We start from the raw sequence: 25349 nt of genomic DNA, 5'->3' as shown, positions 1-25349 counted from the left end.
GCCTCAGTACGCCGGGGCCGCCCCCCGGCCCGGGCCGGGCGGCGGCCGCCGGCCCGGCGCCCAAGTCCTTTGCACCCCGCGACAACAGCCTGGCAGGGTGCGACAACCCTGCGACATGTGCGAGATGGTGACATAAGCGAGTTCTGAGCTGCTGACTCGCACAGAGGTGGCTGTAGAGGAGGAGGAGGAATATGGAGAACATCAAAGCAAGAAGAGTCGCGGTGCATTGCGATGCTTCAAGATAATCAAAGGCTGATCATGCACTGAAGGATGCATGAGGGTAACCCGATGATCGAGGGGCTGGATCAGCCATGGGCTGCCCGACACGCGCTCAATTAACTGAATCTTGTAAGTCTTAGTGGTCAAAACACGGCTAGCTTCAACATTTCTCCCTTCTCTTCGCCTTCAGTGGCGGATAATTTGGCACAAACATGCATGGAAACAATCACATGCTGGGTTTGAAGGCATGAACTAACGGGTCATGGCATGCGTATTTCATGGCCGCAGGCTTGCGCTGAATTGTGGGAATGTCATCAACAGCAGGTGCAATCATGTCGTAGTGCAGCTGAATCGCAACAAGTCGAGCAGGTCGAACCGATTTGCTCTCAACTTCTCAACTTCGTGTCTGAGTAAAGGAGAAACAATCCCCTGGCTGCCGGTGAAGCAACTGAGGTCTCGTCGGCCCTGGAGCACCTCCTGGCAGCAGCCGAGGCTCCTGTCCTTTCAGCAGGGCTGCGATGACCACTGCGAGAGCGTCCGCGAGCAGATCAACGAGGTGACAAGCTCGGAGGATCTTTTCGATGTCCTTCAAGCTCTCCGAAGCAAAGGTCTGGCTCTGAGTCTTTCAGATGGTGTGCATGCCTTGCAGAAAATGTCGCGCTTGCAGGTATCTGTAACATCGCCGCCGCTTTTCTCCCCTCATTTTCATGAACATTCCTGCAGGCCCCGGCGCAACTTTCAGAAAAAGAAAAATCGATGTGCGTGGCTTTGGTTAGGGGAATCAATCAGAGAGTGTTGAAAGGGGGAGAAGAGCTTGATATAGACATCATTCCTCTTCTTGCTCATGCACTTGCAAAGCTTCGCCTGCAAGACAGCGATGTTCTGGGGCTGATCCGTTATCTCCGAGATCACTTGATCACTCTCGGCTTCATGTACTTCCGGCATGTGGTAAGTACAGATTCGAAATCATCTCTATGACTGCAAGTATGAAAGACGACAGTTTACCTTACTCTATTCGCAGTCCATTGGAAGTCTCGCATGGTCTTTCGCCTGTTTCAACATTCCAAACAAGAAGTTGTTTGCTCGGTAAATAGAACGCCCCGTACCTCTGCCTTATCGTGACCGCATTTGCTCTCAGACTGGAGAAGGATTTGTTGAAGATGAACCTACAGCTCTTCACTACTCAAGTGCTCATGCTGTTGCTTCTTGCATCTCCCTAACTGCCTTGCAGTCCCTCAGCAACATTCTGTGGGCCTTCGCTACAGTGGGCTTCACCTCCGACGCAGTGCTGTTGAAGTTTCAGGTATGAAATGATGTTCAACACATTTCCACAATGAGAATAGAACCTTGCTCTTGTGTTTTTGCGCCTGTTTGCCTGATCAACCTTAGAAGCACCTGACGATTCACTCCAGGAGCATTTGCTTGCTCCCTGCATACAGCTCCAACAGGCGCGAAAGAAGAACTCCTTTCAGTCTGTCGAATCTGCTCAGCGCATTTTGAGCCCTCGCATTTCAATTTTCAGTGAGCAGGTGAAAAGTCTCTCCGCACAATCAGTTCATCTGTTGACTCGGTCAAGGGTATCGGCAACGTCCTCTGGGCGGTTGCGACTATTGGTGTACGCAGTGAGAATTTTAAGAGCCTGTTTGAAGTCAGCGAAGAGGAGGTCGAAATCCCCTTCTCTTCCTCCTCCTCCTCCTTCCTCCTCCTCCACCCCCTCCCCCCCTCCCCCCCTCCCCCTCTTCCTTCCTCCTCCTTTTCCTCCTCTTCCCCCCTCATCTCCATCTCCATCTCCTCCTCCTCCTCCCCCCCGTCCTTTCCTCCGCTTATTCCTCCATGATCAGATTACAAAACGAGGGCTGCATAAGTTTAACGAACAAGGACTTTCAGTGATTTTATGGTGCAGAGAACACAGATGTTCTGTCAGTTGACCGTTGTACAGGTCCTACACGTCGACAGGCTTCGCAAAGGAGTCATTTGTGAGTTCAATCGAGCAGGTGCAAAGCAGGTCAGAAAGACGAAGGGCAGGCTAAACTCTGAGGCAGGAAATCCTTGACCGAGGGATGGATCAATTCAACAATCACAGCCTTTGCATCCTAACAAGATCTTTCTCGCTGTTTGCGACGTTTCAGCAAACTTCCAACGTGGTCAAGATGGATGACGTGGAGCTGGAAAAATCGGATGGCATGGACAAGTTGCTCCCTTCCAACCCCATTGCATCGATGAACCTTGTACCGCAGGAGTAGAGAGCAAGAGCTGCATGACGTTGGAGAAGCCGAGGATGACCACGGAATTCAAACGGCAGGGAGAAAATTCTTTACCCTCCTCATAGACTGCCTCCGATCGTGCGACTCTGGATCGAAGAAAAGGTGATTCGAATCGTTGTAGTGGACGGGCTCTAAAGAGGATGCAAAGGGTGTGGGACCTCGAAACCTGCAGCAGACTTCTGGTCAATATCCTTAAGGTGAAAGTCGATCTTGTGCATTTTCACTATCGTTTCTCCTCCTCCTCCTCCTCCTCTCGCTCCCTCTTGTCCACTAAGTAGCTCTTTAGCTTCCATCCAAGTCTATCAAAGTAGAGATGGTGCAGCTGATTTCATCGTGCATCCTACAAGCAAAGTCTACGTCAAAGGTGTCGAATAAGGTAATCACGTTCAAGAAACATTGCTCATTCTGACATTCCTGTTCCGTTCCGTCGTCCCCTTTCCCCTCTCTCACGTCAGAGTCTCTGTGCGATCGCTTGGACTATCGTCTACCTTCGGTGATGGCACGCTCAGTCAAGCTGGAACTGCTCACTCTCTTCTACAGCTCGCCTTCTTCCATGACGATCCTTGAGCTCCTAATTGCTGAATTCAGCAGAAGGTCAGCCTAAAGCGCCTTTGGGTTTAGGGTTTAGGGCTTCCTCTTCGTTCTTCTCGTCCTCCTCTTGCATCGCCAGCTTCACTCCCACTTCTCGCTCTCACCCCAACCGCAGAGAATTCAAGAATTTCTCTCCTTCTGAACTCACAAAGGCGATCTGGTAATGCAGGAGGCTCAACCGAGTTGAAAGCCGAGGAGGAGGATAAGAAAGAGAAAGGAGAGAGAAAGAGGCGAGCAAAAGAGGTTCGAGGCTGAAAGGCAGAGCCGAGATGAAACAATAGATGGCAAGTCGAAGAAGGAGCATAAGGGAGGGAGCCACAAAGAACATGAGGGAGGGAGCCACAAAGAACATGAGGGAGGGAGCCACAAAGAACATGAGGGAGGGAGCCACAGAAGGGAGGGAGGGAAGGTTCACGCAAAGACGGCAAGCGGATTAGCGAGGGCCAAGCGCATCGGAGGGGAGGAAACAAATCAGTGAGCAAGAAGAAACTGAAAAATGCTTCAGGGCATTCACAGTGAGCGGCTGCTACAAAGGTGCGAGAGTGATCCAAGACAAGTGCTTTCGTCTCTTTCTTGAAGGTAGGAAACTTCCGGTCCTGTTCGGACACACCTTACGCTTGCCGGGTAGAGGGATGGCTGAAACGCTCCGGCTGGGATCTTTCATCCGTCTCCTCGCTGTCATGGAGTTGTATGAAAGCTGAGAACGTGAGCTCAAGATGCTGGATTAAGCGCTTGTAACTGACGGACATGCAGGAATTCTCTCACATGCATGTTCTCGAAGACTATATCGCTACCTTGTTGAACCTCTTCGACAGTCCATTCGTTTCTCCCTGACTGTTAAAATAGGCAGCTGAGCAAAGGGGATATTGATGACCTGTCAAGCTTGTTATGGATTCACGTGGTCTTGGGGAGGTAACCAAGAAAATGGACAAGAGTGGAGGGAAAGGGGCGGATGGGGATCAAAGAGCACAGAAGAAGAGATAGAAACCGCGAGGGAAGAGGGAGGAGGAATGAGAGAGGATGAAGGGCAGGGAAGGAGGAGGGAAGGAGGAAGGAGCTAATGCTGCATGCCAGAGAGCGGCTTGATTACATCGAGTTGCTGCTAGAGCCCATCTTTGCAAGGTTGGACGAATGTCGAGCAGCCAATCTTACCCAGATAGCACAAGTGAGCGCATGTAGAGGAGCTGCTGGAAACATTGACGCATCTCTTCAGGCTCTAGTCGCAGTTTCGCCATTACGGAAATCAGAGAAACATGATGGACAGCTGAGACAGGTCAGATGATTATGCCGTCCTGGAGAACTTGAAGTGACCCGTGTGAAGGTGCTCAAGAAACTTGGAGCGACCTGGAAGGAAAGAAAGCTGCCCCCTTCCTCTGTCACACACAGGTTTCTCTGCATGCAAGCTTGTGCGCCGGCTTACGGCTCCTCGTGACAGAGGCGTCTCTTCTTGTCTACAAGGAATGCGATTCTCTCACAGCATGGAGTATAGAGTAAGTCTGACTTGCCTTGCCTCCGTGATCACGGTTGTCACTGCTTTGGCGCAGTTCTTGAGCGGGATCTTCCTCATTGACATCGTCCTCTTCAAGAACAAGAAAGCCATTGTGGCGGTTGAGGTAAGGAGGGAGGGAACAGACTAGTTGCTCTCAGCTCAGAGCTTTCTCAAGGTTGATGGGCCCATGCATTTCAACCGAGTGGCCGACGGAGACTCTTTCCGCTATGTGCGATCGATTGGTAGCCGGCGCTTGAGCTCGTGCGATTTCCGTTGTTCTGATCTCACTGGCCTGCTACAGAGTCGAGATGGAAAGAGAAAATTCTTCGACAAGAGGGTCTGATTGTTGTCTCCATTCCTTTCTATGAGTGGGACAGGTTTGAGCTCGCCTTGCTATCAATGCTCGTCGAGTGACATCAGCTTGCAGGCTGCAGCTACAAGGCAACAAAGAGCTGGAGGAGGCATATTTGCTCTCCAAGCTCACAGAGGCGGGTGTGACACTGGAGGAACTTGATCGCTTGCCGCCGATAGCATCCGATGGCACCACAGCTGCTTTAGGCCCACCTGTACGTAATGAAAACTAGCCTGCGCTCAGCTGACCCTCGCTCGGACTGACCTCGGACCCGCATCATGGCTTACTGAGAGAGAGGCTGGTCAACTTACACTGTGACATACCGTACCATCATAGTTTCCTAGTTTCCAAAGCCCCTCGACTCCGGGCCCCGCAAGTTCCGATATCCGATGATCACACTACCAAGGCTGCTGTGGCTGCTGTAAAGTTCACAAGGTCTAATTTTAAGTCAAGTTTTGGGGGACAGCGATGGGGGAGAGGGGATGAGGGGTGGTTGATTGTTCTTTTACTCAAAGTTCTCATTTTTAGCTTAAAACTTTGAGCGCAGCACAACAAGAAGGCCAAATAACTGCCAGTAACGGTGATGAAAACGTATTTTAAACTCGACCGGGCACGGGCTGAAACGAGTAAAACATAGAACCCTTTTGCCCGTCGGTATCGTGCTCCTCAGACCACCCCTATTTTATCATAATGATACAGGGGTAGTGCTCCGACCGCTGCCCCTGTCCCCTCGTGATCCACAGAGACATCTCACGGACCATTTTTTTTTCCATCGCATGTCCTCATGTCCCTACCCCACCCCTTCGTGGACTTTTTAAAAGGGTCGGGCTCGCTCCGTGACCGATGTCCAATCCAAAATGCCCGGCCACAATGGTTGGAAGCAAGATTTGTAAACTATAAATTCAAATTAACCCTAGAAATTTATAACATATGAAAACATATGGCTGAGGGCGGGTAAATGCGTACCTACTGATAACCCCTCTCATCTCCACGATTGAGGGGGTGGGTCTTTTCATTTACTCCCAGTGAAGTAGAAAGCGATGCGATCTGTAGCATGGGATCGCATCGCTTCACGTTTACTCGACTTCCTGACGAAAAAAAATTCTGATAGAGTCAGCCTTTACAACTACTTCTAGCCTTTGAGCAGGACCCTACATGTCTGGGACCATGAATCAGATAACCCCACCCTTATAATTAATAGTGCATATCGTGGGAGACAGCGGGTCACGGGCAGTACCCGGTACTACAGCAACACCATGTCCTTTCCTCTGCTTAGATTTTAAAAAACATGGTCACGACATACAGTACAACCACCCCTACTCACTCAATTTTTTTGACCCATGGCGCACCCACCCCCTGCTTTCCCCGTGTTTCACCGTCCAATACGGTATGTTCCTCCACCAGGTTTTCCCCAAATACCCCTGGCTCGCTACCATCAACCACAATTTTGATCACCCACCCCTCGGAGACGCTAATTGGTTCGATTATACCCATACTCCGAGGTTGTTTAACCCCTACTTCTGAGCCAATGGATGTGATATTACCTGCCGCACCGGTCAATTCGTCACTACCCCACCCACTGGATTCCTGTTGCGCCTGCCCTCTACGTTCGTCCCGTGCCCCCCCCCGTGCCTCCCTGCAGCGCCCACCTCTGGGTTTTGCGAATCTCGTCGATCTGACTCGCACTTTGTTCCTGTCGCTTCATACCCTCCCTTCCATCTCACTACGCTCACTCGGCCACCATCTTGAGCGTGATCTCATTCCCTAACTCGAAAGAACTGAACTAAACCGCGAATGAGCCCAGTCTTCGGTTGAGTTTACAGAAACGATGCAATACAATCTAGGACAAGGCTCTAACCAATCTTCTTCCCATCATCTTCGGATGGGAGTAAACCCAAACCAGCTTCTTAAATACAAAGAAAGCGCATCGAGCAAGAAAGCACAGCGAGGCAGGACGAGAGACCTGCAGAAGAAACTTGATAGTCTGGTTCCAAACTTTGATGAAGTTGAGTTGAAAATTGGTATGTTCAAGGCTGGTCGTACCTGGTTGCAACTTCTCCAAGACGCAAAGCGACATGTTCTAGCGCTCTCAACTACGCCGGAGGGCAGCGATCAAGCTGCATCATCTTCGAGCACAACGATCCCTAAAACGATCAAGTTACCTGAAACGGTTCTCACCCAGAATGACATATACAATGGCCTTCTATCAAGCAAGTCGCATTTTCTTCTGGTGGTTTCGGATCTTGAAGATGGTAAGCTTAGAACAAAATCAGCCAGCGAACCTGTGCACCAAGTGACGCAAGTCAAGAATTGTGATCTTGCGATTGAAAATCAATATTTCCATCATTTTCTCAATTCAACCGACGTCACGGTGTTTTTGAATGGAATTGCTACTCTCAAAGACAGCGACCACGTGGAAATATGCTGCCGAATGCTTGTCGCTAGCGGTATTGGTTTGCGCAGCGCAAAGAAACGACTAAGGATATACCTCGACAGAGCTGCGAATCAAGTTTTTGTGCATGTTGAAGATTTCCTGGCGCAACCAGAATGGCCTGTTAAGATGTGGAATGGAGATCATTTGAGGGAAGTCTCCGGGGTACTCATGTTCGATCCTATCTCGTCGAGTTGCTCCTTGCAGACCAGCTTTCAAATGATGCAGAAGACTTTTGGGGCGGTTTCAGCTGTCTTGACCGCCTCAATCTCAAAAATGATGGAGACTAGCGAGGCCAAGATGGCGCTGGAAAGTGTTCTTACAAGATTCAAATGCGTGAAAGAGTTTCTTCTCCAGCGAATGCTCCAGATTCATGTCTCTCATGAAGCAGATCAAGACAACATCGTTTACTCGGTGGTGCACGTGAAGCTGAAGCTTCCCAAATATTTGGATGTCTTTGAGACAGAGTGGCACGAAGCTTTCAGAATTAAGCTGGATGGAACCCCGTACCCTCATCCTTGCTGCCCGGGCTTGTATGCCTCCTACCTCGTTCATTACGATGCTCCTCCAACAGAGCTGCACATTACCGAAAGATACCTCCAATTCGACGAGGAGAAGAAATCCTTTACTATTGTGCACAATCAGACTGCGATCTTCACCAAGGATCAATGTCACTATGCTGGACTTTTGCTGAATGACCGCAACGAATTGCAAATGACTCATCAGATCTGGCAAAGAGTGGGAGACTATGAAGAGCAACTCATGGATTTGACGCGCTCTTGTAGTTGATTGTCTGTGATTCCAAACATCGGTTTCCGTCTCCAGGCTGCATTGGATAGATCAGCCCTACTATGTGTCCGATCTATTAGCACTCCTGGGTATTTGTGATTGACTTGTAATATACTGAATATTGTACTCCATCAAAAGGCCGGGGCAGAACCATGGGGACTGTCTTGTCTCTTCTCGCCGTTTGGCCTGTGCGACAGTGTCAGGGTCAAGCCTCCTCGACTCTCCGGATGTCCCGGCGTACCGTCCTGAACTACTTCACCAAGGTTATGAATCATTGAATGACGGTCACGGTGCGCCGTCAGTTTGGTTTTTTACGAGATTCAATTGAGGCGGGCCCGACAGCTGTGCTCCTGCTGCGCCCCTCTGTTCCCTATGAAGACCGGAGGGATCCCGGAGCGAACAAGGCGGCGACGATGGTTGAGGATATGAGAACAGGCCGAGGAAGGGGAGATCAGCTCGTTCCCAGCTCATGCAAGCGCAACTGAAGATGGCGATGAGATACTGTCGCGTCCTTGTCCTCCTCCTCCTGTTCCCATGTGCAAATCCTTGGACGATCAGGCCTGGCCTGGCAATCGCAGGAGTAAAACAAGACATCTTTCTTGGAATGACGTTGAATGCAGGGGACTGTCTGCGAGCTTGTAAATTTTACAATCACGAAGAAATTAGGTGTTATGCTTTCACATACTTCAGACCAGGTCACGCCAAATATCCCTTTTCGTGTTTCGGGGCAGAAAGGTATTCGGGCCAAGTCCTCCAAGACAACATGACTGTTTCGGGTATGTTTCCCCAGTCGTCTTCTCACCTCGTCGAGGTTTCATGGCCGATTGAAGGAGATAGCGTCTATTCGCGCGACGATCTCTACATCTCCATCACCGCCCACTTTGACAGCGAGTGGATGATTCGAATCTGCGAGGAGCGGCAGTGTAGTGCCGAGGCTGTGCTAGGCGAAAGGAGCGTAGGAACGTTTTCCATCCATGATATTCGACCAGGAAGACATGAGTTCCTTGTTGAGTGCAGGGCAAAAGGAGCACATGAGGGGTTTGGTGAATGCAGCAAGATATCCTTCTTGTACGTGCCAGACCTGCTGACCAGGATGTCGCAAATAGCAGCAAGCCTGCCCGTGCGAGATGTTGAGACTGGGGCAGCCGAGCCTTTCTTTGCTGCGTGTGGTGCCATGGAAGACGAGAAGACTCCAACGATTCAGCTGTTTGTGCTCGCAAGTTCGACTATGGTTGGAACAACCAAGAAGCACATGACGCATGTCACGGCAATGATGAGAGACGTGCAAGACTTGGAGCTGAACGACAGGCTTGCTCTCCTGATCACCTGGAACATCGGGTATGCCCTCCTCCAACCCGCATCGCACTACTTGATCGAGCAAGACGGCTTCTTCCTTGTACGGAAAGGAATCTTGCATGACAGCTCAGTGCCGCACCAGACGTCTGTCGTCTACATGTTCCTCGTTGAGATCGAAAACCCTCGCATCCCCTCGTTTGTGCGGGTGCTGGCTAGCGCAGGGATGGGCTTCTCCTCCTTCAGAAGGGATGCGAGAGCACTTGGGCTTCCGGTGCAAGAGACGGTGACAAACTGCTTCTACGAGGTTGAGATGCAGGATGTGCAATGCAAGAACCTGGAAGAAGAGATCTTCAACGACAAGAACCAGTTCATTCTCAACGAGGTTGAATGTGAGCGGCACTGTTGCGCCAACTTCAAGTGCTCCATCTGGTTGTATCATGCCTCCTACGGCTGCTGGCAAGGGTCGGAGAAGGAGTATCTGTGCTTGGAGAGCTCAGGTTGGATCGGAAAGCGGAGGAAGCTGATAGTCGATGTTGAACTACTGGAGTTCAAGACTCGCAGAGGTGATGATGCAAGAGCGCCGGAGAGGGAGGATGCAGTAGAGTGGATGAACAACCCAAGCTTGGTTCAGAAGTTGGAGGAGAGGGTTTGCTCTCATGTGCAGGACCTGACTTCCTCCTTGTCTGTTCCCCCCCGCGACCATCATATCAAGTCTAAGATCGTCGTTGTGACTCTCGCCTCTAACAGAGTCGACTTTGTGAAAATGCAGGTGAGAGTGGGGGGCGGGGGGAAGGAGGGAGAGCGAGGGAGAGGGAGAGGGAGGGAGGGAGAGAAGGAGAGAGGCAGTGAGCGATTGAACAAGCAAGCGGGAGGAAAAGGGAGTCAGACCGAGACCGAAACCGAGACCGAGACTGAGACCGAGACCGAGACCGAGCAAGCGAGCAAGCGAGCAAGAGAGAGCGAGAGAGAGGGATGGAGACGGACTCCCGAGGGAGAGAGAGACGGGGAGAGAGTGGGGGGGATTGGAAGATGAAGATGATGACGATGTTGTTCGTGATAGCATGAATCATTGACCTCTTTCCTCTTGGACGATTTCATTTATGTCGTGGTTAACGACGGGCCAACTGCATCCGTCAGAAACAAGATTCACACACTGTGTGAGGGGCTCCGCAGACAGCATCACGTCCTGGAGTTTCGAACAGGAGCCATACATCATGTGCCCTACGATGCAGGTGCGGTAGACCTGACTCTGATCATTCGTTCTCACGTTAGATGTTGATGGACCTTGCACTGCCCTGCATCCTTCCCGCAGCGATACGATGTGCCGAGACTGTGAATTGGATCATGAAAGAGCTTGTGCTTAAGTACTGGAAGAACGAGGTCGTACTTCTCCTCGACAACGACTTCTTCCTCACAGGACATTTCTCCGTCCTCGACTACATCCGAGGGTTTCAATAGACTTGCTTCGCCGCTTTCTCTCAACCCCTCCAGGTATGACATGGCCGGCATCCTTCAAGATAAACCGCACGCTTGTTCTCCATCAACTCCTCCTTTCCATGTTGGATATCACAAGCCTGAGGGTCCACCGTGTACTGCAAGGTTCGAATGCAGCTTTTCTCCCCCTCCTCCTCCATCTGCTCCTCCATATCCATCTCCTCCTCCATATCCATCTCCATCTCCTCCTCCTCCTCCTCCTCCATCTTCTCCTCCTCCATCTTCTCCTCATCCTTCTCCATCTCCATCTTCTCCTCATCCTGCTCCTTCTCCATCTCCTCCTACCATAGACATCTGAGACAAGACAAGACAGGTACATTTGGAATGCGATGGTGATGATGGACATGTCGAGGATGCCGCAAGCACACCTCATGGACTGGATGCCTGGGATGGTGAATGGAACGATGGGAGACGTCGGCATCAGCCTCCTCAACTACTTCCAAAGGTCTCATGTTCGAGCCTTGCTTTCCTCCCAACTATAGATGCTGACGACACCATGACATCAAACTACATGTTGATGCTGATCCTAACAACACCATGACATCAAACTACATGTTGATGCTGATCCAAACAACACCATGACATCAAACTACAGCTCCCGCTCCACTCATCTCGTGCTCCTTCCTCCCGTTCTCTCTCTCAGACTGAAACTTAACGCTTTAGATTCCCTCAGCTGAGGATAAGAAGCATCCTGGGGGTCAACTTTCCTTGTGTCATGCCAGGATCGAAGAGCAGCTGGGGGCTAGGTGGAGGTCAGCACGACTTTTTCGACGATGACGAGGACGAGGGCGAAGCAGACCAGACCGATGCTTCTGTGCAACAGCATCGCCTGCACGAGTTCCTTCCAGCTGAGTTGAGGGCTGAGTGCGAACGACTGGCGTCCATCGGAATCGGCAGGAAGATAGTTTTTCAGGTTCAGATGTCGGAAGAGCCTTGTAATGTGGAGATGATAATGGTGGTGCTCAGGTGTGGGAGCGAGTTTGGTTTCACTTTGAGTCTTCAAGTAACTGGTGAAGATTCCGTGCCTCTGCTTCACCTTGACGTCTACGAATGTGTTCCCTTCTTCCTCTACCTCCCCGTACTCTATCGCCCCTTGCTCTACCTCCCCTTCCTCTGCCTCCCCTTCCTCTACCTCCCCTTCCTCTGCCTCCCCTTCCTCTACCTCCCCGTACTCTATCGCCCCTTGCTCTACCTCCCCTTCCTCTGCCTCCCCTTGCTCTACCTCCCCTTCCTCTGCCTCCCCTTCCTCTACCTCCCCTTCCTCTGCCTCCCCGTACTCTATCGCCCCTTGCTCTACCTCCCCTTCCTCTACCTCCCCTTCCTCTGCCTCCCCGTACTCTATCGCCCCTTCCTCTACCTCCCCTTCCTCTGCCTCCCTTTCCGCTACCTCCTCGTCCTCTATCGTCCCTTCCTCTACCTCCCCGTACTCTACCTCCCCGTACTCTATCGCCCCTTGCTCTACCTCCCCGTACTCTACCTGCCCTTTCCCTACCTCCTCGTCCTCTATCGTCCCTTCCTCTACCCCCCCTTCCTCTACCTGCCCTTCCTCTACCTGCCCTCGCTCTACCTGCCCTTTCTCTACCTCCTCGTCCTCTATCGTCCCTTGCTCTACCTCCCCGTACTCTACCTGCCCTTCCTCTACCTGCCCTTTCTCTACCTCCTCGTCCTCTATCGTCCCTTCCTCTACCTCTCCTTCATCTCCTTTGTTTTATTCCCTCCTCCCGCTTTCTCCATGCTTTTCCTTCTTTCATCCCACGGAGGATGCTTTGTTTCTTCTGTCTCAAACCACGATGCTCTTGCTATCAGGTGGGTCGGACCCAAGTTCTACCTGTCTGAGACAAACTTTTCACCCGAGAAGCTCAAACTCTTCACCTCTTGGATGAGCTGCCGCATGAGCAATCAGGTCTCCAACGAGTCTGTGAGGGAGGAAAGATGGGTATGACACTCGGTCTTGTTACAGTCTTCCGAGTTTGTACCGACAGACGTTCTTCCTGCGGGAACTTGTCCCCTCCCTCCCCAAGAGATCAAGTAACTTGTCCTTGCCTGCACCTTTAGATGATTGAGCAGCTTTGACAGGCCCTTCCTATTATCCTCACCCAGTCCTCTCTGATACTACAAATGATCTCAGCCAGGCTACCTTTGTGGGCTGTGCCGGCGACGGTGTCAGGGCTTTTTTGAAATGGCGTGTAAATAAGGGGAAATGCGCCTACTCACCACTTTCATTTTGGTGGTGACGGCGAGAGCGAGGGAACAGCGACAAGGGAAGCGTGAAGATCCGCTCTCACTTCCCGAGTCCATCATCACTGTGAGGCAGCATGGCACGGCAAAAGCGGACTGCCGTCCTCCGTCATCAATGATCCTCTACTGATCGGACTCAGCACGCCGGGCTCGTCGTCCCGGGCCCGGCACTATCCCCACACATGTCTGGGGGACAGCAGTGGGCCGAATCATTAGTAAGGGCCGTTGGTTCTCGCTGTCTTTTCTCTTCTCGCCGTGTGGCCTGGCCAGTGCGAAAGCAGCCGTCAGGGTCAAACCTGGAAAGACTCAGCCTCGCGGCGAACCGTGGCAGGCCGGAGGCTCAGCGGCTTCCGAGGAACTTTCCAAGTTCACTGCAGTGCCTCCGCCGGGTAGCCGGGTCACCGCCGGCGGCACTGATGAGCCTCACGGCTGACGCCGGGGCCCGGCGGGTACGGTCGCGGGGGCGGGGTCACCGTGCGGCCCTAGCGAAGTCGTCCGGTGACTCAGGCGTACACTACTGGCCCCGCGTGGGCCCAGCCCGGCCCGCCGCGGGCGGCGGGCCTGATGCCATGATGCGGCCCGCGGCCGCGCACCGTCCGTCGGCCGGGCGAGTCCAGGTGCCCCCAGCAGTAGAGTGCCGCCAGATGTAGGGCTGTCAAGCCTGGAAGGTCTTGAAGAGTCCCGAGTCCATCGTCTAAAGAGCAGGAAGAGACTCTTGAAGTGCAATTATGACATTGCCGAGCAGTGATCCGGGACTTGAATCATTGCTGCAACGGAAAATGTAACGGTTTGATGACAAGCATCCGATGACACCACCTACCGTGGTGAATCCACAGGAAGTACCCTACCACCAGGTAGTGAAGGGGTTGCAAGCCTTCGAATTTATGTCAGCAAGTCTAGTGATCAATTGAGTTGAAAGAAAGCCTCGTAAACAAACTTTTTTAACAGGATATTTCTTGAAAAAATTCAAAATATAGAGGATGATTTCAAATTTGGAATCGTGCAAAAAAGTATTTTGTATAAAACAACTAATAATATACAGATTCGAAATATATTTTAGACAGGCCATCTTGTATCTGTAACTTTGGAAAATGTACCATTCTAAAACCTAATTGACTGTATGATCTGAAAGTACGTCGTTTCGGAATTCATTGTGTAAGCCAGTGTGTAAGCACTTTTATCCATACGGTTTGACTGTCGCGGCGTTCCCCTCCATGCTACTGAAGAGGTTCTGAGCAACAGTAGCAGCGTAGAGCAAACTATCAAGACAGGGTAGCCCAGTGAGGGGTAGGAAAGGAGGAGAAGAAAGGGGGTCTACCCAACGTGTTCATTCGAAGCCTGTACAGCGGACAGTAAGTGTCTGTTGCTTCAGGACCAAGAGAGGACGAGAAAGTACACCTGAGGCCAGTGAAGCGTATGCTTGGTGAAGCGTGTGCTTGAGTCACCTTACAAGAACAATCCTAATTCTTATCGGAAAACTTGCATGATAGCGTGCAGAACAGTGCAACAATGAGTGGAACAGGAATGTCAGCTGCGCGTGCACGCATTGCAGATGTTTACTTTTTCGAAGAGCTTCGCAATTGCTGTGGCAGTCAGAAGGCTGCAAGATGGCTGATGAGCCAGGGAAGAACGAGACCGAGGTTAAGTCTGGAAGAAACAAAGTTGACACAGACAATGGAAAGGGCATCATCTGCTGCATCTGATCATACCGTGTCAAGTGACTCCTTCAAAAGCAAACGAGCGACCCCCAAGGCTATTGACGGGATCAAACTAGAGCTCCTTTCTCTCCATGACTGCCCTTCTGATGAGTTGAAGAAGTCAAAGTCACATCAGAACTTGAATTCAAGGGGGCATTGTGAATGCTCAGGATCGGGCATGAAGCACTCGCGATCGTCGGGAGATATGTTTGGTTCCCACCCCGCTCACGTAGAGGACGAGATTTCGAAACTGCACAACTTTGATCCCAACAAGGCTTGTCTGCTCTATACTTCGGAAGCCAGTGTTGTGCTGGATGATGCAGATAATTTTGTTCAAATCCAATCAACAAATTGAATGTTGCTTCTTTTTCTCATCTCAAGTTCATACGTAAACTTAATTCCAAACGCTGTCCTAAAGTTAAAATCAGTGGTTTGATTTGTAGATATTTTTCAATAAATTGTTTAAGCAATAATATTTGTGATTTCCATCCCTATTTGGCCCTTGCTTCTTGTTGACAGCCTCAAGTTCAGGTCACGGTATCACACAAATTTCGGAAGATCGACTCAACTCCATCCTGAGATGAAATCTGACAGGGTGATTCGAAGAGAGCAAGTATTTCTTCTCTTTTCAGCATCTCAACCGTGTTCTCGATCGCTGAGTCCTTGGAGATTACAAGCACTACCACCTTGGAGTCCTTCCACTGATAGAGGCGCTTCCCGGCGAAAAAAGACATCTCATGATCAGCAGCTTCTCGCATTCCTGAAGCGAAATGAAAAGTGAAATTTTCGGGTTTGAGCCCAGAGAAATGTCTATTGCAGAACACGTCGATGGAGATTCTGCCACCCAGCTTCCTAGGCTTGCTCTTGATCCAGTTGCTGATGTGCGGAAGGATATTCGCACTGTTGTCTGCGTCTACCAGCACCTGCAGCATCCAACCTTGATTGATAAAGTCTGTCTCTCTCACATTTTCTCGCACGGGTTGGTTTTGAGGTCGACAGCTGGTGATAGGACAAGTCTGAGTTTGAGATTTCGCCGATTCTTCAACTAGACGGCTGTTGACCAAGGGACTTCGCACGATGCCGCTGCCAGCTTCAAACAGGCCCTCTACTGCCTGCTTGCTCGCTTCTTTCTCTGCCAACTTCTTCGTAGGCTGCTGAGACCCATAAAAGGTTTGTTGCCCTATGGTCACAGTGCAGGAAAACTGAGGCTCATGGTCAGGCCCTGCACGAGTCGTTTTGAATACGGGCATCTCAAGAGAGTTCCGGGTGCAGAGATTGATGAGATTTCCCTTAGGATCTATAACTTGTGACAAGTTGCTCGTGATTTCTTCGTGCGGTTCGTCCAAGCGTTCCATTTCACTCGCTTGCTCGTCGGCTTTCATAATATTTCCTTGCTCCACACCGGATGCGATAGAAGAGTTCAGGCCTTCTCTCAAGGAGCTTACCGTCGACTCAAGCTCTGAAATCTTTCTCTTCAAAGGAAGCATCTCGTGTGAAACAAGCTCCTGCACCAGGAACTTCAACTTCTTTGGATCCATTGTGATCGATATCAAACAGTGATGTAACGAGAGAGAGCAGGAGGGAGCAGAGGAGGACAGGGGGAAGAGGAGGTTCGAGAGGCTACTGGTTGATGGTCTGATGGTTCTTCAGGCCTCCTCTATCTTCCCTCCGCTCTTGTCTCGCCGCCAGTCGCCATGGTTAGGGGGCAGCCGCTGCTGAGAAACCTACCCCAATGTCACTCTCACGTCACTCAGTCACTCAGTAGTATCTCAGTCTCCCTCGGCCTGGGCCCCGATGAGTCCGCCGGGGCACCGGGGAGAGCTCGCGCAAATTCTTGTCGGGCATGCAGGGGGCGCATGGGCTGAAGCAGCTGATGGCGATAGTCGTGACCGTCATGGTGTGTGGAGCAGGAGACAAGAGCGTCGGCCTGATGCTAGAGACGTCGATGAGGATCAAGGGTGGGAGCCTCCTGGTTGACACGTGGAGGAGAAGCATCGAGAGTACGCGTGTGATAGCTCCTCGGCCTCGCGTCGGGGACCAATCATGGGCTCCTTGCAAGGCTTCGATCCCGATGCTCCTCCGCATCGCTGGCGGTCACGAGGAGGAGTCGAGCATAGCAACACCTGATGAGAGCCTTGATGCTCCCAGCACAAGCTCGGGGGGGGCGGATGAGGATGAGGCTCCGTTGTTGTCGCGCTCGAGTGAAGGCGAGTCCACGGGGCTGGGGATTCACAGTCACAACTTCACGAGGCTGCATGAGATCGGAATACCTGTCTTTGACAACCCTGACTTCAAGACCGTCGCCCAAGAAGCGAAGATCATGAAGCAGGCGAGCATGGCAGTGGAGGAAGTGAAGGGATTTCGGTGAAGATTGTTGGGATCGAGAGTGGAGTTTGACGTGTGCATGTTCAGGAGAGTTGAGAGAGCCAAGGAGATTCAGCTACAGGCTCAGTCGAAGGCTCTGCATGAGGAAGGGAAGCGGAACGACTGGTGGCTACAGGGAGACCTCGAGGAGATTAAAGGAAAGCCCTGTGAATCTTGCGGAAAGATTTTGTGCTACTGTGAGCATTTCAGGCACAAGCAAAATGTTAACGTCTGCTGTGTGTTGTGAATCTTATGATGCAGAGAGGAGGAAGAGATGCAGCGGAAGGGCCTTGAGGATCCGTTCGAGCAAGTGAAGGATCGTGCGAGGCGAAGACACTTCGACGACGTCCTGTCTTCCAGCAGCACTCCCTCTGCCGAGATCGAGTTCTGGAAAAAGGTGTGAGGACAAGACGAGAGGAGAAGACGAGAGAAGGAGGGAAATGGAGGGATGAGAGAGGGAGAGAGAGAAGGAGGATGAAGGCATTTTTGCGTCTTGACTTTCTTCGCCTGGTTTGCTCATATGGTGTTGGTGGTAGGTGGACAAGCCTGAAGTGGACGAGAGGTTCTTCGAGCCGGACACGGGCATCAAACGCGTTCATCTGCCTGCCAGTCTGTCGAACCTGCGAGACATCGGGATGCCATGGTCGGCTCTTAGCGTCCATGGCTTCTCGCGCTGACGTATTGACAGCAAACCTCCGCCTAAGTCAAAGGAGACGATGATGTAGGAGGGAAGAACTCTTGGTAGCCGAGTTGACGGCTGCCTGCAGGAAGGAGAAGGCGAAGAAGGATGCTGAGAAGATGAAGAAGGTGTTCGAGTTTTGTGACATCTCAGACGTCTCATGCTGACTGATGCCCAGCGAGAAATTGCACGAGAGAATTTCATGAGAACTTTGGAGGAAGCTAAGGAAGTTGCGTTAGGGAAAACGGCTCAAGAGGAAAAGGCTCCAAAGACTCCTCCAGCTGACTTGCCGTCGAGCCGCGAAGACTTTCTCAGTGATGTGGATCTAGTGGAGAAGGAGTTGGAGTGGAGAGAGCCCGATCAAGCTCAGGGCCGAGTGGAGAGTGTCAAGCTAAAGGAAGAGGAAAAACTACCATCCAGCAAACCCAAGGTAACAGCTCATTCTGATTGCAATCCTCCTCATCTCCTCCCTTGCAGAAGAATGGGGAAAAAAAAACCAACAAGAAAATCTCGTCTGGTCAAGCAAAAGAAAGTTCCCAGGAAGGACGATCAGGTCTGACATGTTAGCTGTCACAGCGTTTGACGCTCTTGACCTCCTCGTTCCCTCAGCTGCCGTCAAGCTGGGGAACGAGCGACTGAATGCTCTCCCGTTCGATCTCGCGCTGGAAGGCAGGAAGGCGAGCACAGCCTCGTCGTTGCCGCTAAAGTCTGACGGCCCCTCAGGACGACGAGGAGATGCGGAGAATTAGGAAGGAAGAGATCCGCAAGGAGAGGGTGAAGCAAGAGGGTAAACGTCGCGTGCTCTCATGCTGCTGCCTCCTCAGGAACGAGCTCAAGCGCGAGAAAGTCGCCCCAAGTTCGTCAGGGTCTACACAGGAAAAGGTTCCTGCTCTTGACACCGTTCCGTGACATGTGACGCCTGGTGTAGACGACAAGATCGGCACGAAAGTTCCAGTGTTTGACGAGTACGCTCTGGTGTGTGAAGTGCAGGTTGTGCTGGTTACATGCGTGAGAGATGTTGTTTTACAGCTGCAAGAGAAGAAGAAGAAGAAGGCCACGATGGATGATTTCAAAGAGTATGACCAATATCAGTGAAAACACAATCAAAGCCCCTCATCCGCTTCTTGTTTGCAATGTCATGCTAGTCAGATCTCGTCTCGTCAAATCGTCGACTTCAGCATCGCCTCCGCCGCTTGCCCGGCTTCAAACACTCTGCGACACTCTCAGTCTACTGCAAGGGCAGGTAGGACAAGATTCCTCTGCAGCGGCTGGTAGGAGCGGAAGATGTCGGTGGCGACGTAGTCCTGCATGTTGAGAATGGGGAAAGGATCCTGCGAGAAGCCGATAAGGAGGGGGAAGTAGAAGCAGCAGGAGGGGAGACAAACACTGAGGGGCTGGCGAACGAAGGGGAAGACGCAGCACAAGCTGCTAGTGGAGGAGAGAGGGGGAGAGGGGCAGAGAGGGAGAGGGGGAGGACAAGCTGCTAGTGGAGGAGAGGGGGGGAGAGGGGGAGAGGGGGAAGAGACAGACCTGATCCTCCTCCTTGGACACGGAGTCTGTCTCTGACCAGAAAATCAAGTCGGACTTACCGCGCAGCTGCAAAATATTCATCGGCCTTTGGTCCTCCTCCACCACTGTCGCCGCCGCCGCCGCCGCCAATTTCTGCTCCCTCATTTTCCTCCCTCCCGTCCCCTCCCCATGCTCCCACTCGTTCTCGCCCTCTCGTCCCCGACCACTCACCAGCCCCTTCAACGGGGGTCGCCATGATCGCGGACGAGCAACAGGAGGGCCGATGGTGTTTCTCTCCCACCTATGGGAAGGGGGTGAGGAGCGAGAGGAAGGGAGGAGCGGAAGGTCACGTGAGATGCCCGAGACTTGCTCGCACTGTCGACAGATTCATGCTCCTCCATGCCGTTCCGTTTATGCTGCACTGAGATGATGATTGATGATGATGGCGGTGGTGGTGATGATGATGATCAGGAGGAGCAGGAGCAGGAGGAGCAGGAGCAGGAGGAGCAGGAGCAGGAGCAGGAGCAGAGAGGTGTGTTAGTAAGAGAGACATCGTATCCGAGTCTCCTTACATCTTCGACCTCCATCGAGGCTTTTGAAGACTCCGCCATGAGATAGAACGACGCGGTGTTGCTGAAGAAAACTGTCAAAAGGCACAAGAGCTGGTGCGACCTACCATCCCAAGAACTTGCAGTCTCTCACTTTCGCATCCGCGCTCTTGCAAAGACCGACGCTCACTCCGTTGTACTGGAAGGTGCAGTTGATGATGCGGGCATGAGCGCTGGCCGAAACTCAGACTGTGAAAGGGGAACAAGAGGGCAAGAGGAGCAGGAGCAGGGACAGGAGCTGCAGCGGCAGGAACAGGAGCAAGGTTAGGATTGTCTCAGCTTACGCGTCCCATAGGCGAACACCCTGGCCGTCGTCGTAGACCTTGGTGAAAGGAGCGTGAGCAACTTGACACGAGCAACTAGAGCGAATGGAATGCAGGGAAAAGCAGACCAGACCCGACCAGCGAGGACAGGATAGAACAAACGATCACAGGACAGGACAGGACAGGACAGGACAGGACAGGACAGGACAGGACGAAAGGGGGCAGGAGACAAGAAGGCAGGAGGGGATAGGGGTAGCAAACCCATTCGATCAAGCTCTGTGCCAGGAGGAGCTCCGAGGTCTCGTAGGCTAAAATCCCATTGTCTGCCTGCAAGTCCCAGGTGCAAATCCCTCCTACTCCGCACGAGAGAATTTTCATCCTGGCACGTCGAGGGGTCAAGATCGGCTCCTCCCCCTCCCCCAGCCTTGCCTGCTCTGGTGGAAAAGTCCGACGGCAGTGCCCCCCTGAGCGCTCGTTAACCCTCGTCAACCCTCCTCCTCGCACAGTCATCCTCCCTCCTACCTTACACGTCCTCAGCTGACACCTATGAAACACCCAGGCGCCTCCCCTTGCCTCCACCTGCTCCTTCCGTGAGCAGTCGAGGGACAAGACAGTCGACCCACCATGATGGCGTTCTCCCGGAAGGTAGCAAGGCAGAGCATCACGTTGTCCCACAGCCCCTAGGAGGACTCGCTCACACGACCCGCTACTCTCTTCCTCGAACAACTCCGGGCGAACCGGAAGCAGCAAGCTGCTCCTTACCTCTTCCGTGTACGGCGTCCATATGCCCCCCATCCCGACTTTGCCCAGCCCTGTCAGTAGCCACTGCCCGAACAATCTGGAGGAGGAGAGCTATAACGACAGAAGAGGCCATCATGCTTCAAGTACCTCACGCCGCAAGCAGGAGACGTGCTGCCGTCGAAGACGCTGCTGTTTATCGGCTCTTGCCTGAGCTCTCCAAAAAAACCCATGGCGTACGGAACCTGGAGTATAAGCTCGCATATATGGATAACAGAGGAACGAGTACGAGGAGAAAGAAATGGAAGAGAAAACGCAGGAGCAGGAGCAGGAGCAGGAGCAGGAGCAGGAGCAGGAGCAGGAGCAGGAGCAGGAGCAGGAGCAGGAGCAGGAGCAGGAGCAGGAGCAGGAGCAGGAGCAGGAGCAGGTGCGCGGGAGCAGGTGCAGGTGCGTTGCAGGTGCTGCAGGAGAAATGACGAAAGAAGGAGCACCAGGATCGGATCTCCTTCAAGTTCCTTGTCCACGTATCGCACCCCTTTGAAATCCTTTTCAAGGCCTGTCAGAATTGCAGCAAGCTTACAATGAAGCACACCGGATATGAACCTCCGTGGACAATGGAACCTCCCTGAACATTGCAAGTCATTAGCTTCACATAAACTTCATCGTCATCGTCATCATCGTCATCATCGTCATCATCGTCATCATCGTCATTGTCACCAGCTGCCACTTGTACAGTCCTTCTCTCAACATGATCTTGGTACCAACGTCTGCTGTCATCACAGCTTCGGCCAGCCCACAGGCTCCAAATCGACGTTAAAGACCAGCGCAAGCTCGTGAACAAGAGTCACCTTGGTGGAAGCTGGAGATGTTCACATTGAGTCGCTTGTTGAGGGGATAGGTGTCATCAGGCACGATGATGAACTCGTGGTCCGCCATGAACCTTCCGTCCCATCCTGAGAAGTGTCAGCCCACTACCATCCCCTTCCTCCTCCTCCTCACCGAATCTTGTCGGCGCCTCCTCCTCAGTTGTCCTCTCCTTGTCGTACTCATGCAGCATGTCTTTGATCATGGTGCTGCTCATCTCTGACCGACTGACCCCCTGTCTCGTCCTCTCCTGCTGCCCGAGCTCGCGCACCTCCGCAGCATCGACTCTGAGCGTCTCGTCGGAGCTTTGGATATGAACGATCTGGTTCATCGAGTCCGACTCGCCTCTCGTGTCCCACTGCTGCGAGGAGGAGCTGTCGTCGCCTCCTCCCCGCAAGCGGCTGATGAATCTGGACGAGGAGAGAGCGAGCGAGGCTCCATGGAGGCGAGCAACGGACTGTCGGGGAGAGCAAGGATGGTGCGAGAAGGAAGAGAAGGGCAACGCATGAGGAGAGAGTGGGGGTAACGTGGGAGACGAGGAGGAGAGAGGGGAGGGAGAGGAGGGAGGAAGAGATGAGGAGGGGAGGGAGGGGAGGAGACAGGAGAGGAGCAGGAGTCCGAACTGAATGTCACCATGCGTCCCTAGCACCCGTCGCATTACTAGCTGCATGGCCCGGCCTGGCCCGGCAATGATAAAAATCTTACAGGCCCGCCTCAACAGCCCGACCGTTGACCATGGCGTGAGAGGTTGAACATGCTTGTCGACACAATACAGGATGGCTTCTCCTCCTCCTCCTCCTCCTCCTCCTCCTCCTCCTCCTCCTCCTGTCTCCTCCTTCCCCTCCCTCCTGCTCGACTGCCCTCTACCGCCTTGATCTCCTTCATCTGACACCTCCACCCCTTTTTTCCCTCCTCCCATTGGACCACAACTGGAACTGCCCAAACCCTCTCTCAGACGCTCTCTTCTACCTGTCTCTCCTGCGGGTTCTCCGTCCTCTTTTCCTTGCGCATCTTGTCCCTCATCTCACTTTCTGGTCCTTCTCTCCTTCCCTCCTTCTCTCCTTCTCTCCTTCTCTCCTCCATTCTCGTTCAACTCCATGGCTTCCTTCCGCCCTGGGGTAGGAGATCCGCTCTCCTCAGAGAATCCCTTCAGCGATGGTCGACCCAACTGGCGTCTCCAAACTAAGACGAGGACGTGTAAGCCTCCAGACATGCTCGGGACTGGCTTGCAGGCACGCTATTCCTTTCTTACCCTCCACATTACCCAACGCCTAAACCATTGCTCTCATTTCCCTGCTCCTCCTCCTCCTCCTCCTTCTCCTCCTCCTCCTCCTCCTTCTCATCCTCATTCTCCCATTTCCTAAACACCTACCCTTCACCGTCTCCAGCTGTATCCTGCTCCTCATCGTCTCTCTTTGCAGGTCGACCAACCGAAGGTCTCCCCATACACGACTGAGTTCTCAGATCTGTACAAGGTGGGGCGCGAGGTCGAAAGGGCAGAGGCTGATGCTGGACCGACAGAACCATCAGGCGTCGACTCAGCTTGTCGTTAAGAAGCAGATGCGGCACTTTGACCACCACCTGGTGCAGACAACGGTCCTGACAAGCTCCGTTGACCAGCCTTGTCAAACTGACTTCTCGCGTATAGAAAGAGATCCCCGTCGGCGGCCTTCAAGTCCCCGAGCATTTGATAAGTGGAGAGGACAGGTCCAACCCCTCCACCCTCTTTGTCTCCTTACCTTCTCTCAACAGGATCCGCCCGCCGGGAGGAAGAAAAGTCCTCGCTCCGAATGTTGTACGTGCGCACCGAGTTCCTCATCATCATCTTCTCCTCCTGCTTCTCCTGCTTCTTCTCCATCATCATCATCATCATCATCATCATCATCATCATCATCTTTGACATGTCATCTCCCATAGAAATTCAACCCAAACGATGGGGGAGTTTGGGAGCCGAGGCGACGCGAATATCCAGAGGTAGGAAGAAAGCGAGCGAGCATAGGACGAGCGTTCTCTGCGCTCCTCGCGGCATGCTCTAGTCTGACGTACATTGCAGCTATCAAAACGATCGTCGAACTCTGGTGTGAAGATCGTCGGGAAGCCAGAAAAGTTGAGCACAGGGGTATCAGATCAAGTCTTACGGGTTCGGCTGTCAGGATCGATCGCCACGTTGACATCTGGCCTGCTGACCTCACGGTCCGCGACCAGTTCAAGCCTGGTGACAAGGCTGATGTACATCCGTTGCTGTGCTGATGCCTTGCCATGCAGGAGGGTTGAAGATCTTCCAAAACAAGCGGTCGACCAACACAGAAGCGTTTCCAGGAGCCATCGGTATTCTCCTCATAACCTTCACCACCTCTCATCTCCCTCCCCCTGCCCTCCCCCTCCTGCTTCTCGTGCTTGCGCTGCTCCTCTTACCCTCCCTTGCGAATTTCACAGGCTACAAACCCCCGCTGCTGTACGACGAGGAGGGGCAGATGGTGGACTACTCGAGCGTAAAGGTTTACAGCTCCTGCTATGCCACGTGGTTGAAGCTCCGTGCAGATGGGAGGGGTCTTCGGGAGGAAGCGACTACATGGAAATGAACCTCTCAAGCTCGACGAAGTGTCGTTCTCTTCCTCCTTCTCGTCCTCCCCCCCCCGCCTCTGCATCCTCCTCCTCCTCCTCCATTGCACCTTTGTTGATTGCCATGCCTCTCCTCAATCCATATCTCTCCTCTATCTGTCTCCTTCCTCAACCTTCCTGCTACATCTCGCGTCCTCTGCTCATCGTTTGGACGTACAGGAGAGGTCGGCGACTTTCTTTCCCGACAGGACAGGCAAGCTCAGAGCAGGTTGAGTGAGAGGAACTGACGTAGGCGTGCAGTTCTTACGAGGTCCAAGAAGGCTGAAACTTCACTTGCCAACACGTGCAGCAATTTGATATCAAGAGTTGAAGACCTGAAGTTTGAAAGCAGATTGGCGACGGAAAAAGTTTTTCCTTTCCGTCCTGACCTGCCGCATGGTGAACATCTCTTTCTGGGTCCAGCAAGTGACTTCACCTGTCAACAGCAAGACGGGAAGTCAGTCACATGAAAGTTGAGAAACAAAAAGACAGAGGAGCCGTTCAGGCGCCCGAGAGCCAACCGGTAGTACGAGAGAGGTACGTGAAGGAGCAGGGGCAAGCGGAGGAAAATGCTGATGCTCCTGGCAGGACTATTGTCGTGCCTCCTCCTCCTCAGACGTACAGCCAGCAGCTCACAGGGTTGCAAACTCAAATCAAGAAATTCTCTCCGAGGGAGAAGCTGGTCTGACTTGGCACTTGTCAACACCGTTGGCTGACTTGTCTTGTAGAAATACGAATTCCCTCTCGCCCCCACCACCTCCTGGACGTTCGTGGGAGGGTATCGACCTTGAAGTCACCATTGAATTTGAAGCATCAAAAATTTTATTTTCTGTCTTCATCCCTCCCTCTTCAACTATGAGTCC

The 25349-nt window shown here is 52.5% G+C and overlaps 8 protein-coding genes across 8 annotated transcripts; 6 read left to right on the top strand and 2 right to left on the bottom strand.

Moving 5' to 3' along the window:
* Positions 1–481: 481 nt before the first annotated feature.
* On the top strand, positions 482–5340 carry GUITHDRAFT_136362 (hypothetical protein; the record flags this gene model as incomplete). The annotated part of the gene is given in 25 exon segments (XM_005836139.1): positions 482–886; positions 943–1167; positions 1451–1522; positions 1668–1748; positions 1796–1882; positions 2159–2224; positions 2349–2410; positions 2457–2585; positions 2605–2680; positions 2770–2859; positions 2998–3077; positions 3154–3234; positions 3580–3653; positions 3703–3779; positions 3828–3871; positions 3921–3986; positions 4149–4239; positions 4288–4347; positions 4396–4460; positions 4552–4564; positions 4619–4687; positions 4739–4805; positions 4865–4940; positions 4991–5129; positions 5260–5340. 25 exon segments carry the CDS (start codon positions 482–484, stop codon positions 5338–5340), a joined length of 2376 nt encoding a protein of 791 aa, XP_005836196.1.
* A 1207-nt stretch (positions 5341–6547) lies between these two features.
* GUITHDRAFT_162268 (hypothetical protein) lies at positions 6548–8135 on the top strand (the record flags this gene model as incomplete). The annotated part of the gene is made up of 1 exon (XM_005836138.1): positions 6548–8135. Exon 1 carries the CDS (start codon positions 6744–6746, stop codon positions 8133–8135), a length of 1392 nt encoding a protein of 463 aa, XP_005836195.1. The 5' UTR covers positions 6548–6743.
* A 778-nt stretch (positions 8136–8913) lies between these two features.
* Positions 8914–11939, top strand: GUITHDRAFT_105287 (hypothetical protein; the record flags this gene model as incomplete). Its single annotated transcript, XM_005836137.1, has 6 exons — positions 8914–10200; positions 10492–10588; positions 10744–10879; positions 11239–11370; positions 11589–11838; positions 11892–11939. The coding sequence occupies 6 exons, from the start codon at positions 8914–8916 to the stop codon at positions 11937–11939; spliced, it is 1950 nt and encodes a 649-aa protein (XP_005836194.1).
* A 2420-nt stretch (positions 11940–14359) lies between these two features.
* Positions 14360–15273, top strand: GUITHDRAFT_151646 (hypothetical protein; the record flags this gene model as incomplete). The annotated part of the gene is given in 2 exon segments (XM_005836136.1): positions 14360–15190; positions 15207–15273. A coding segment is annotated over 1 exon segment (350 nt), but the record flags the coding sequence as incomplete, so codon positions are not given.
* Positions 15274–15387: 114 nt separating this feature from the next.
* Positions 15388–16398, bottom strand: GUITHDRAFT_105286 (hypothetical protein; the record flags this gene model as incomplete). The annotated part of the gene is made up of 1 exon (XM_005836135.1): positions 15388–16398. The coding sequence occupies one exon, from the start codon at positions 16396–16398 to the stop codon at positions 15388–15390; it is 1011 nt and encodes a 336-aa protein (XP_005836192.1).
* Positions 16399–16703: 305 nt separating this feature from the next.
* GUITHDRAFT_105285 (hypothetical protein) lies at positions 16704–18998 on the top strand (the record flags this gene model as incomplete). The annotated part of the gene is made up of 11 exons (XM_005836134.1): positions 16704–17224; positions 17273–17413; positions 17486–17621; positions 17761–17867; positions 17913–17945; positions 17992–18031; positions 18082–18333; positions 18627–18677; positions 18728–18785; positions 18832–18878; positions 18933–18998. The coding sequence occupies 11 exons, from the start codon at positions 16704–16706 to the stop codon at positions 18996–18998; spliced, it is 1452 nt and encodes a 483-aa protein (XP_005836191.1).
* Positions 18999–19126: 128 nt separating this feature from the next.
* GUITHDRAFT_105284 (hypothetical protein) lies at positions 19127–22216 on the bottom strand (the record flags this gene model as incomplete). The annotated part of the gene is made up of 14 exons (XM_005836133.1): positions 19127–19234; positions 19434–19499; positions 19985–20045; positions 20089–20193; positions 20305–20342; positions 20545–20662; positions 20828–20862; positions 20907–20963; positions 21046–21121; positions 21172–21266; positions 21513–21566; positions 21614–21741; positions 21870–21974; positions 22021–22216. The coding sequence occupies 14 exons, from the start codon at positions 22214–22216 to the stop codon at positions 19127–19129; spliced, it is 1242 nt and encodes a 413-aa protein (XP_005836190.1).
* A 796-nt stretch (positions 22217–23012) lies between these two features.
* GUITHDRAFT_151644 (hypothetical protein) lies at positions 23013–25322 on the top strand. Its single transcript, XM_005836132.1, has 14 exons — positions 23013–23117; positions 23307–23481; positions 23534–23592; positions 23638–23859; positions 23939–24100; positions 24151–24213; positions 24322–24383; positions 24427–24486; positions 24667–24700; positions 24748–24790; positions 24839–24885; positions 24933–25023; positions 25075–25168; positions 25215–25322. The coding sequence occupies exons 4-14, from the start codon at positions 23676–23678 to the stop codon at positions 25275–25277; spliced, it is 903 nt and encodes a 300-aa protein (XP_005836189.1). The 5' UTR covers positions 23013–23117; positions 23307–23481; positions 23534–23592; positions 23638–23675; the 3' UTR covers positions 25278–25322.
* The last annotated feature ends 27 nt before the right edge of the window (positions 25323–25349 follow it).

Source organism: Guillardia theta (genome assembly GCF_000315625.1).
Source record: "Guillardia theta CCMP2712 unplaced genomic scaffold GUITHscaffold_19, whole genome shotgun sequence".
In the NCBI taxonomy this organism is placed as follows: Eukaryota; class Cryptophyceae; order Pyrenomonadales; family Geminigeraceae; genus Guillardia; species Guillardia theta.
This window is presented reverse-complemented; position numbering and strand designations above follow the sequence as displayed.